The sequence below is a fragment of the Physeter macrocephalus genome, chromosome 21 (genome assembly GCF_002837175.3).
Source record: "Physeter macrocephalus isolate SW-GA chromosome 21, ASM283717v5, whole genome shotgun sequence".
Classification (NCBI taxonomy): domain Eukaryota; kingdom Metazoa; phylum Chordata; class Mammalia; order Artiodactyla; family Physeteridae; genus Physeter; species Physeter macrocephalus.
Genome location: NC_041234.1, coordinates 61,330,137 through 61,342,631, shown reverse-complemented (window position 1 = coordinate 61,342,631; position 12,495 = coordinate 61,330,137). Strand labels below are relative to the sequence as shown.

The window sequence follows — 12,495 nt, the reverse complement described above, 5'->3', positions numbered from 1 at the left end:
CTCTTAGAACTGCTTTTGCTGCATCCCATAGGTTTTGGATCATCGTGTTTTTGTTGTCATCTGTCTCTAGGTATTTTTTGACTTCCTCTTTGATTTCTTCAGTGATCTCTTGGTTATTTATTAGTGTATTGTTTAGCCTCCATGTATTGGTATTTTTTACAGATTTTTTTCCTGTAACTGACATCTAGTCTCATAGTGTTGTGGTCAGAAAAGATATTTGGTATGATTTCAATTTTCTTAAATTTACCATGGCTTGATTTGTGACCCAAGATATGGCCTATCCTGGAGAATGTTCCATGATCACTTGAGAAGAAAGTGTATTCTGTTGTTTTTGGACAGATTGTCCTATAAATATTGCATGTCCGGAGCCTGTGCTCCGCAACGGGAGAGGCCACAACAGTGAGAGGTCTGCGTACTGCAAGAAAACAAAACAAAGCAAAACCAAACAAAACAAAATAGATACTTGATATGATTTCAATTTTCTTAAATTTACCAAGGCTTGATTTGTGACCCAAGATATGATGTATCCTGGAGAATGTTCCATGAGCACTTGAAAAGAAAGTGTATTCTGTTACTTTTGGACAGATTGTCCTATAAATATCAATTAAGTCCATCTTGTTTAATGTATCATTTAAAGCTTGTGTTTCTGTATTTATTTTCATTTTGGATGATCTGTCCATTGGTGAAAGTGGGGTGTTAAAGTCTCCTACCATTATTGTGTTACTGTCGATTTCCCCTCTTATGGCTGTTAGCAGTGGCCTTAAGTGTTGATGTGCTCCTATGCTGGGTGCATAAACATTTAAAATTGTTATATCTTCCTCTTGGATTGATCCCTTGATCATTATGTAGTGTCCTTTGTCTCTTATAACAGTCTTTATTTTAAAGTCTATTATGTCTGATATGAGAATTGCTACTCCAGCTTTCTTTTGATTTCCATTTGCATGGAATATCTTTTTCCATCCCCTCACATTCGGTCTGTATGTGTTCCTAGGTCTGAAGTGGGTCTCTTGCAGACAGCATATATACAGGTCTTGTTTTTGTATCCATTCAGCCAGTCTATGTCTTTTGGTTGGAGCATTTAGTCCATTTACATTTAAGTTAGTTATCGATATGTATGTTCCCATTACCATTTTCTAAATTGTTTTGGGTTTGTTATTGTAGGTCTTTTCCTTGTGTTTCCTGCCTAGAGAAGTTCCTTTAGCACTTGTTGTAAAGCTGGTTTGGTGGTGCTGAGTTCTCTTAGCTTTTTCTTGTCTCTGAAGGTTTTAAGTTCTCTTTCGAATCTGAATGAGATCTTTCTGGGTAGAGTAATCTTGGCTGTAGATTTTCCCCTTTCCTCACTTTAAATATGTCCTGCTATTTTCTCAGTCCCTTTCTTTTTCTCTTCTTCTTCTGCAACCCCTATAATTCTCATGTTGGTGTGTTTAATGTCCCTGAGGTGTCTGAGACTGTCCTCTATTCTTTTCATTCTTTTTTCTTTATTCTGCTCTGTGGTAGTTATTTCCACTATTTTATCTTCCAGGTCACTTACCCGTTCTTCTGCCTCAGTTCCTCTGCTATTGATTCCTTCTAGAGAATTTTAAATTTCATTTATTGTGTTGTTCATCATTGTTTGCTCTTTCATTCTTCTAGGTCCTTGTTGAAGGTTTCTTGTATTTTCTCCATTGTACTTGCAAGATTTTGGATCATCTTTACTATCATTACTCTGAATTCTTTTTCAGGTAGACTGCCTATTTCCTCTTCATTTGTTTGGTCTGATGGGTTTTTACCTTGCTCCTTCATCTGCTTTGTGTTTCTCTGTCTTCTCATTTTGCTTAACCTAATGTGTTTGGGGTCTCCTTTTCGCAGACTGCAGGTTCATAGTTCCCTTTGTTTTTGGTGTCTGCCTCCAGTGGTTAAGGTTGGTGCAGTGGGTTGTGTAGGCTTCCTGTTGGAGGGGTCTGGTGCTTGTGTGCTAGTGGCTGAGGCTAGATCTTTTCTTTCTGGTGGGCAGGACTATGTCCAGTGGTGTGTTTTGGGGTGTGTGTGAACTTATGATTTTAGGCAGCTCTCTGCTAGTGGGTGGGGTTGTGTTCCTGTCTTACTGGTTGTTTGCCATAGAGTGTCCAACACGGGAGCTTCCTGGTCATTGAGTGAAACTTTGTCTTAGCGTTCAGATGGAGATCTCTGTGAGAACTCTTGCTGATTGATATTATGAGGGGCTGTTCGGTCTCTGGTGGACCAATGTCCTGACCTTGGCTCTCCCAACTCAGAAGCTCAGGCCTGACACCCGGCCAGAGAACCAAGACCCTGTCAGCCACACGGCTCAGAAGAAAAGTGAGAAAAGAAAAAAGAAAGAAAAAAAATAAATTTTTTAAAATAAAAAATATAAATATATTATTATATAATAAAATAAAGTAATTAATAAAAAAAAGGAAGACAGCAACTAAACCAATAACTAATCCACCAATGATAAGAAGCACTAGAAACTATACTAAAAAAAGTGGACAGACAGAACCCTAGGACAAATGGTAAATCAAACCTATACAGACAAAATCACCCAAAGAAGCATATACATACACACTCACAAAAATGGAAAAAGAAAAAAATATATATATATATAAATAAGGAAGAGAGAAACCAAATCAAAAAACAAATCTAACAATGATAATAAGCTCTAAGTACTAAGATAAACATAATACTAGAAACAAATTAGACACAGAAAGAAAACCCCAATTCTATAGTTGTTCCCAAAGTCCACTACCTCAGTTTTGGGATGATTCATTGTCTATTCAGGTGTTCCACAGATGCAGGGTACATCAAGTTGATTGTGGAGATTTAATCCACTGCTCCTGAGGCTGCTGCGAGAAATTTCCCTTTCTCTTCTTTGTTCACACAGCTCCAGGGATTCTACTTTGGATTTGGCCCTCTGCATGTAGGTCACCCTCTGGCATCTGTTCTTCTCCCAGGCAGGAGGGGGTTAAAGGAACAGCTGGTTAGGGGGCTCTGGCTCACTCAGGCCAGGGGGCGGGAGGGGTACAGAATGTAGGGCGAGCCTGTGGCGGCAGAGGCCAGCAGTGATGTTGCAACAGCCTGAGGTGCGCTGTGTGTTCTCTTGAGGAAGTTGTCCCTGGATCACAGGACCCTGGCAGTGGCGGGCTGCACAGCCTCCTGGGATGGGTGGTGTAGCTAGTGACCTGTGCTTGCACACAGGATTCTTGGTGGCTGCAGCAGCGTTAGCGTTTTATGCCCTTCTCTGATGTATGCACTGATAGCCGTGGCTCACACCAGTCTCTGAAGCTTGTTTAGGCGGTGCTCTGAATCCTCTCTCTTCGCACACCCTTTTGGGAAGTCTGAGGTCTCCTGCTAGCGTTCAGTAGGTGTTGTGTAGGAGTTGTTCCACACGTAGATATATTTTTGATGTATTTGTGGGGAGGAAGGTGTTCTCCATGTCTTACTCCTCCGCCCTCTTAAAGGTCCTCTGCCTCTAGTGTATTTTTATTTTCATTATTGTGTTGTTCATCTCTGTTTGTTCTTTAGTTCTTCTAGGTGTTTGTCAAACTTTTCTTGTAGTTTTTTGATCCATGCCTCCATTCTTTTTCTGAGATCTTGGATCATCTTTACTATAATTTCTCTGAATACTTTTTTAGACAGATTGCTTATCTCCTCTTCATCTAGTTGTTCTTGTAGGTTTTTTTCTTGTTCCTTTGCCTGCAACATATTTCTTTGTCATCTCATTTTGTCAGACTTACTGTGTTTGTGGTCTCCTTTCCACAGGCTGCAGGATTGTACTTCCTCTTGCTTCTGTTGTCTGCTGCCTGGTGGGTGAGGTTTGTCCATTGGCTTGTGCTGTTATCCCGTTGGTAAGGTGTTTGATTGGTGTTGTGATGATCAGAGCCTGCCCTGGATATTGAGAGGACCTCCCCTTTGCTCCCAGTGGCTGTTACTGCCCTGTCAGGGGTGGGGTCTTCTCCCTATTTGTTGGAGTAGAGGTCCCTGGATCTTTTTCTTGGTTGTGATTCTGATGTGTGGTGTGTTGTGAGGTATGTGGGATTGGAGGACTCCCACTGGGAGAGAAGCCAATGAGTGTTCCTCCTCTGGAGGTGTTCACTGTGAATTTGCTCTGTTGTGTCCCCTTTCATCCGTTGTGTGGACTCACAAAGTACACTGTTGTTGGCACTGCTCTTGGTCCCACCTTAACTGTGGGTATGCCAGCAATTGGACCTGGTGACTCTCAGGCATTATTTTCACCCAGTCACTGGCACAGATCCACTGAGGTCAGTTCCTAGGACTGCAGTATTCTTTCACCTGGACCTGCTGTGGGAGCTATGGAGGCTGCTCAGACTCTGGTCTGGCACATTCCCCGTGTGCACATGCCCACAAATCCCACAGCTGCTAATGCCATATCCATCTGAGTGCAGGAGTTCTTGTTGTCCTTTTGGATGTTTCACAGGTGCTGAATTTAGGAAGCCATCAGCAGAGGTGTAACTCCACAGTTCATTCAGTTCCGAGGAGAGATTTCAGCTCTTCTTCCTTAGTCACACAGCCCCTGGCTCTCAGTGGTGGTTTCAGCCCCTAATCTGGGTGGATTTCCTAGTGGTGGGAGCTATCCCTCTCCTTCTGGGACAGTGGGGCAGGTCTGGGCACCCACTGTCAGATTTCCCTGTAGCAAGAGCTATCCACATGCTCCCTGGATAGTGGGGCAGGTCCTGGCACCCGCTGATGGATTTCCTAGTAGTGAGAGGTTTCTGCGTGCTCCTGGGACAGCTGGTCAAGTCCTAGCACACACTGACAGGTCCCAGCACCCACTGGTGGATTTCCTTGTAGTAAGAGCTATCACTGCACTCCTGAGACAGTCGGATGGGTTCCAGTGTCTGCTCGTGGGTCTGGAAGAGGTGGCCAGTGCCTGCCTCTGGAGACCAAGATGGAGGTGGTGACTCACGCCCACCCTGAGAACTCCTCTAGGTGGTGTCCCGCTGACTGGGAGCACTCATAGGGAAAGAAGCTTGTCGTCCCATCCCTCTCCTCATGCACCTCCCAGTAATGGTGCCTTGCTTCTCTGGTGGGCCAAGGATTCTTCATGGTATACCTTCAGTTGCCACTGCCTGACCTCTTCAGGCTGCTTCCACACCTAACTCTGGTCCTCTCCCTGGGACTGAACTTCGGAGTCTGAGCTTCAACACCCAACCCCCACCCTCAACAACAGAGGAACGTCTCAGGTTGGGGAGTGCAGGGTGGCAGTGCCAACCCTCTGTGCAGGTTACTCTCCGTTTTGCCTTACACGAACTGGTTGCTGCTCTCCCCTCTTAGGCTCTGAAACTCCCCCTTGATCCAGTCTGATCTCTCCACTGGTGAGCAGACTTTCCAAGGTGCAGGAACCTTTCTTCTTTCTCAGCTCCCTCCCTGTCCTGATTCCTTTTTTTTTTTTTGCCTTTTGTCTTATCAGGTTATGTGGAGGTTTTCTTGTCTTTTCGGAAGTTTGAGGTCTTCTGTCAGCTCTGTTTTGTAGTTTGTGTCTCTCGAGGAATTGGTGCATGTCATCTAAGTTATCAAGTTTTTTTGGCATAAAATTGTCATAATACTCCTTTATTATGTTTTCAAGACACAGGATCTCCTTTAAAAATTTTAAAATTGAGATATAATTAACTTATAACATTATTTTAGTTTTGGATGTACAAAATAATGATTCATTATGTGTATGCTGCTAAATGATCACCACAATAAGTCTTGTTAACACCCGTCACCAGCCATAGTTACAATTTTTTTTTGTGATGAGAACTTTTTAAGATCTAATCTTTTAGCAACTTTCAATTATCCAATACAGTATTATTAACTATAGTCACCACACTGTTCATTACATCCCCAGGACTTATTTATTTTATAACTGGAAGTTTGTACTTTTTGACCACTTTCACCCATTTTGCCCACTTCCACCCCCCACCTCTGGCAACCACCAATATATTCTCTTTATCTATGAGTTTATTTGTTTTAGATTCCATGTATAAGTGAGATAATATGGTATTTGTCTTTCTCTCTCTGACTTATTTCACTTCACATAATACCCTCAAGGCCCGTCCATGCTGTCATAAATAGTAGGATTTCCTTCATTTTTGGCTGAATAATAATCTAGTGTGGGGCAGGGTGGTGGTGGGATGAATTGGGAGATTGGGATTGACATATATACACTAATATGTATAAAATAGATAACTAACAAGAATCTGCTGTATTTTTTAAAAATAAATAAATAAAAATTTTAAAAAGCTAAAGCCATTTCCCCTTCATGATTTTTTGCTATTTTTTTCATCTATATGTATTTTTATTTTTTTGGTCCAAATATTTTTATTGAGGTACAGTTGATCTACAATATTAAATAAGTTTTAAGTATACTACATAGTGATTCACAATTTTAAAGGTTATATTCTATTTTTAGTTACTATAAAGTATTGGTTATATTCCCTGTTTTGTACAATATATCTTTATAGCTTATTTCATTTTATTTTTTTAACATCTTTATTGGAGTATAATTGCTTTACAATGGTGTGTTAGAGTTTCTGCTGTATAACAAAGTGAATCAGCTATACATAAACATATATCTCTATATCTCCTCCCTCTTGCATCTCCCTCCCATCCTCCCTATCTCACCCCTCTAGGTGGATACAAAGCCCCAAGCTGATCTCCCTGTGCTGTGTGGCTGCTTCCCACTAGCTATCTATTTTACATTTGGTAGTGTATATATGTCCATGACACTCTCTCACTTCGTCCCAGCTGACCCTTCCCCCTCCCCATGTCCTCAAGTCCATTCTCTACGTCTGCATCTTTATTCCTGTGCTGTTCCTAGGTTCTTCAGTACAATTATTTTTAGATTCCATATATTTGTGTTAGCATACAGTATTTGTTTTCCTCTTTCTGACTTACTTCACTCTGTATGACAGACTCTAGATCCATCCACCTCACTACAAATAACTCAATCTCATTTCTTTTTTTGGCTGAGTAATATTCCATTGTATATATGTGCTACATCTTCTTTATCCATTCATCAGTCGATGGACACTTAGGTTGCTTCCATGTCCTGGCTATTGTAAACAGAGCTGAAATGAACATTGTGATACATGACTCCTTTTTAATTATGGTTTTCTTGGTGTATATGCCCAGTAGTGGGATTGCTGGGTCTTATGGTAGCTCTATTTTTAGTTTTTAAGGAACCTCCATACTTTTCTTCATAGTGGCTGTATCAATTTACATTCCCACCAACACTGCAAGAGGGTTCCCTTTTCTCCACACCCTGTCCAGCATTTATTGTTTGTAGATTTTTTGATGATGGCCATTCTGACTGGTGTTAGGTGATACCTCATTGTAGTTTTTTTTTTTTTTTTTTCGGTATGCAGGCCTCTCACTGTTGTGGCTTCTCCCGTTGCAGAGCACAGGCTCTGGATGCGCAGGCTCAGCGGCCATGGCTCACGGGCCCAGCCGCTCTGCGACATGTGGGATCTGCCCAGACTGGGGCATGAACCTGCGTCCCCTGCATAAGCGGGCGGACTCTCAACCACTGCGCCACCAGGGAAGCCCCTTATTGTAGTTCTGATTTGCATTTCTCAAATGATTAGTGACGTTGACCATCATTTCATGTGTTTGTTGGCAATCTGTTTATCTTCTTTGGAGAAATGTCTATTTAGGTCTTCTGCCCATTATATTAGTCCTTTGTCAGTTGCTTCGTTTGCAAATATTTTCTCCCATTCTGATGGTTGTCTTTTCATCTTGTTTATGGTTTCCTTTGCTGTGCAAAAGCTTTTAAGTTTCATTAGGTCCCATTTGTTTATTTTTGTTTTTATTTTCATTTCTCTAGGAGGTGTGTCAAAAAGGATCTTGCTGTGATTTATGTCATAGAGTGTTCTGCCTATGTTTTCCTCTAAGAGTTTGTTAGTGTCTGGCCTTACATTTAGGTCTTTAACTCATTTTGAGTTTATTTTTGTGTATGGTGTTAGGGAGTGTTCTAATTTCATACTTTTACATGTACCTGTCCAGTTTTCCCAGCACCACTTATTGAAGAGGCTGTCTTTTCTCCACTGTATATTCTTGCCTCCTTTATCAAAGATAAGGTGACCATATGTGTGTGGGTTCATCTCTGGGCTTTCAATCCTGTTCCATTGATCTATATTTCTGTTTTTGTGCCAGTACCATACTGTCTTGATTACTGTAGCTTTGTAGTATAATCTGACGTCAGGGAGCCTGATTCCTCTAGCTCCATCTTTCTGTCTCAAGATTGCTTTGGCTATTCGGGGTCTTTTGTATTTCCATACAAATTGTGAAATATTTTGTTCTAGTTCTGTGAAAAATGTCATTGATAGTTTATCTCACTACTAAGGCAATAGTCTTTTGTAGTATTTGCCTGATCCCCTCTAGTATTAGGAGGTCTTTCCACTCTGGTTAGTGGAACACAGACTGGAGTTCCCTTTACTATGTGAACTCTAGGAATTTGAAGACTGCTCTTTTTCAGTGCTTCTTTCCCCAGCCTCAGTAGCTTTTTCACAAGCCTACACTGTTCAGTGCTCACCCAAGGACTTGTGGGGGAACTCCCTACAGATCTCGTGACCTCTCTCCAACTATGTAACTCTCTCCTGTCTGGTATTCTGCTCCACAAATTCTGACTCCAGGCAGTGAGCTAGGCACTTGTAGGGCTCTTGTCGTTTGCTTCCCTTCTCTGGGATCACTGTCTTGTGCAGCCAGTGGTCCATTATTGCCAGAAGCAAAAGTACTTCCTTCTTATGCTCTTTAAAATAGCAGTACTAAATCTTTGTACCAGTGAGAGGAGATTTTCTTTTTAGAAAGAGTTAAAAGTCATTCAAAGCCAAATTCATTAAATAAGAAGGATCAAACTAGGAGTGACTAAAAAGTAATGAGAGTTATTTTCTTGTCCAGCTTGTAAACTAACTTTTTTTTCTGTATAGGTACAGGTCACAATATCCAATCCTAGACCTCCTGTTTTATGACTATGAATATATACCACCAGGGAGTGATACACAGACTATTGTGATTGAGAAAACAGAAGACAAATGGACTTGTGTAAGTTCACTTGGGCATTTCTCGAGTATATAATTAGGGAGAAAAAATCCTAAGGCCATTGTGTTGTGTTAGCAGAGTTTCTCAGCCTCAGCACTATTAACATTTTGGGCTGGATAATTTGATGTGGGGGGACTGCCCTGCACATTGTAGGACATTCTAAAACGATGTAGAATCTGACTTTTAACACTATGAAAATGACAGCCTTTGTCTTGTTATGTTAAAAACGTCTTAGGTACTGAAAGCAGGTAAAACTAATCTATGGTTATTGAAGTCAGGAAGTGATTGGTTATCCTTGAGGTCGGGTACTGATTGGAAGGAAACAAAAGGAGGACTACTGGGGTCCTAATAATATGCTGTTTCTTTATCTGAGTGATAGTTACATATACTTGTTCAGTTTGGGAAAATTCATTTAGTTGTACACCTATATGTGAACTTTTCCTATGTTTATTATACTTCAATAAAAGTCTTAAAATGTTTAAGTATATCATGATGAGCAATAGATAAATATATGTCAATCAATTATTCTGTAGAACCTTTTGAGGACATTTTTAAATGTAGATTTATCATTAATAAAATACTTCAGATGTATAACTAATAAATTACTACAGATGTAGTTAATAAAATTAAACATCTGTTAAATAACTCACTTTAAAAAATTATCTTTTGGTTGAACAAGCTCAAATATTTGAATAAACCAAAAAATTCAGAAAGTTGATAGCTCTGAAGCACTTCTCTGACTACAATCAAACCATCAGTCTTATATATATGATTATCTATCATCAGTGAAAGCAACCAACAATTTTATTTTAATAACCCTAAAATAAAAATTTAAGCTTTGAAATATATTGTACTTCTTAGGTCACTAATTAGTTGAGAATTATTTATTACTAATTATTAATTGATAAAGGGTACTTGGTGGCCCAAGAACCAGTTGAGCAACAAGAGAAAGTCAGCATAGGATTTAAAATTTGTCACTCAAAGTTTATTTGATTCTGAAATGTAATACTGAGAAGCAATTGCTGCTACCAACCACATGTGTCTCAGAGGTGGCATCAATGTGAAGACGTACCAAATAAAGGGTCTACAGAATAATAGTCATTACTTCTCCTTTCATTAACAGCATACAGCAATGAACATCAAACTCAATATCTGAAGGGACTAGATACTGATGGCAAATTCAAAATATATTTAAGTAAATTCACAGATGATAGATCTGTACTTATTAACAGAGACTTTTGGACATATTTTACCTCTAACTATGACACCAAGGAGTAAATCTACTCACATGTCCCTCCCTTATGCTTAAAATCATTTGAAACATATACCTTGGCTAAAGTCAGACAAACCATTGTTTCATTGAATATACATATAAAAAGTGCCAAAACAGTGCCATACATTTCCCTTGGTATTATTCATATCAATTTAAATCATTTTTACAACTGTGTGCATACAATTACAATGTTTTAAATTAATTATAAGCCATTCTAAACTGTCTTACTTTTTTTCTTTCCTAGCCGTGAATGAATCTCCAACTCAAAGGAATTTTTTTTTGTCTTCATTAGTACTTTTTTATTTTTCCATAACTAAAGCCAATCAATATTTTGAACCAGGCTACTACCCAGCAAGTCTAATGGAATTAATTAGATATACAGATGAGAGTTTCTCCAACCATTTATAAGGCCTGAATCCTTTCTATCACATTTTTGTATTCAGTATAACAACACACCACTTTTTTTTAACATCTTTATTGGAGTATAATTGCTTTACAAGGGACAACACACCACTTTTAAAACTCAATTACAGGCACTGTAGGACTTAATCCACTATTTTTCAATAGGGTGCTTCCTAGACACTGAATTAACTTTGTTGGGGTAGAGATTTTACAAGTTATTCCATTAGAAGATTTTTCTATGTTATTAGATGTGCAATTTAGCTACAAGAGTAAATACTGTGTTTTAACAACAACAACAAAAAGCAATACTATTTAATTAAAAAAAAACAGTTTAGCACATGGTATATACAGCATATATTTGCTTTTCTCACATTAGACCTTGTGATTAAAAGAGGTGATTTATTACATGCTATTTATACCTCTTGGAGACAGAACTAAATCAAAGGTGATGATTAATTTCATTTAGCAGGGAAGCGGGAAGTATATTTTTTAAAATACCTAAATCCACTAAATTGTACATTATGCTATTATGGTTCTAAGTACATATCAGTAGCTTGGCAAATCTGTTCTTTTGAAGCATATCATCCCCAAATGAGCCCACCCATTTCCTTAAAAACCTGTAACACTATTATTGTAGTAGCGGGTGGAAGGAAGGTGGGCTTTTTTTTATAGCAGTAGACAAAACAACATTGAAATACTGTGTAAAAGCTTAGGGAATAAAAATAGCCAAAAAAAAACCTTGATATATGTATTCTACTTGGGAGAGACTTTATAGTAGAACATTTAATGTACTTAGAAGTTGGTTGATTAATTGGGTTCTAATGACCTACTAAAAGTGAACTAAAGTATTTTCTAAATACATTAGTAGATAAGAATGAAATTTTTAAATGTCAAGCCCTTTGGTTAAAGTTAAGAATTAGCAAAAATTAAAATGTTTGCATTTGACAAAGTATAGATTAAGGTAACAAATAAATTTGGGTTAACAGGTGAATGAGATTTTGCACTGAAATGCCTCTGCAAGTAACTATATACAATTCTGTCATTCTTTATAATTATATTCTAATAATTATCTATTATACTAAGAAACTGTTAAGATAGGAACATATAAGGCACTACATGAAATCAAACCACAAATGAAGAGAGAAAATGCTTTTAATACTTATATAAATATACAAATAAGTCTTGATATGAAGCTAAAAGCCTTATTTTATTTTCTTAATACCTCGACTAAAATGTTAAGCTTGGGGACATCCCAGCAGTCCAGTGGTTAAGACTCTGCCCTTCCACTGTAGGGGGCAAGGGTTTGATCCCTGGTCGGGGAACTAATATCCCACATGCCATGCAGTGTGGCCAAAAAAAGAAAATATATTAAAAAATATTAAATGTTAAGCTCTATAATGTGGATTGATACAATTCCAGTCTTGTTATTTTGTGATAGAAAATGCTAATATTCTTTATGAGCTGTGTAGTTCTTACATTTTTTCCCTTGGTGTAGGAATAACAGGGTAGTTACTCCTCTGCTAACTACTCATATGTGTAACTGTAATTATTCCATGTTATCTACCCGTTGCATATAAGTGGAAGTTTTTAGTAGCTTGATAGAAAAGTGCCACCATAACTGTCTGAAAACTAGAACAAGTGTGATTTTCCTAAAATACTCTTAAATAAAAATAACAGTGTCCAAAATTTGGGATAGTTAAGAAGTCAGAACTTCATTGGCTCACTTGATCCATGCATAGTGAGAAATGGGGATCATAACAAGGTGCTTATTATACTTAACAAAG

General features: G+C 38.7%; 1 protein-coding gene across 1 annotated transcript in view; it reads left to right on the top strand.

The window, feature by feature from the left end:
- POF1B (POF1B actin binding protein) overlaps positions 1-10,661 on the top strand; it is a 92,932-nt gene extending 82,271 nt beyond the window's left edge. The window contains 3 exon segments of the mRNA XM_055081592.1: positions 2,875-2,918; positions 8,925-9,039; positions 10,554-10,661. Of these exon segments, the coding sequence (XP_054937567.1) occupies positions 2,875-2,918; positions 8,925-9,039; positions 10,554-10,559 (165 nt within the window). The 3' untranslated portion in view covers positions 10,560-10,661.
- The last annotated feature ends 1,834 nt before the right edge of the window (positions 10,662-12,495 follow it).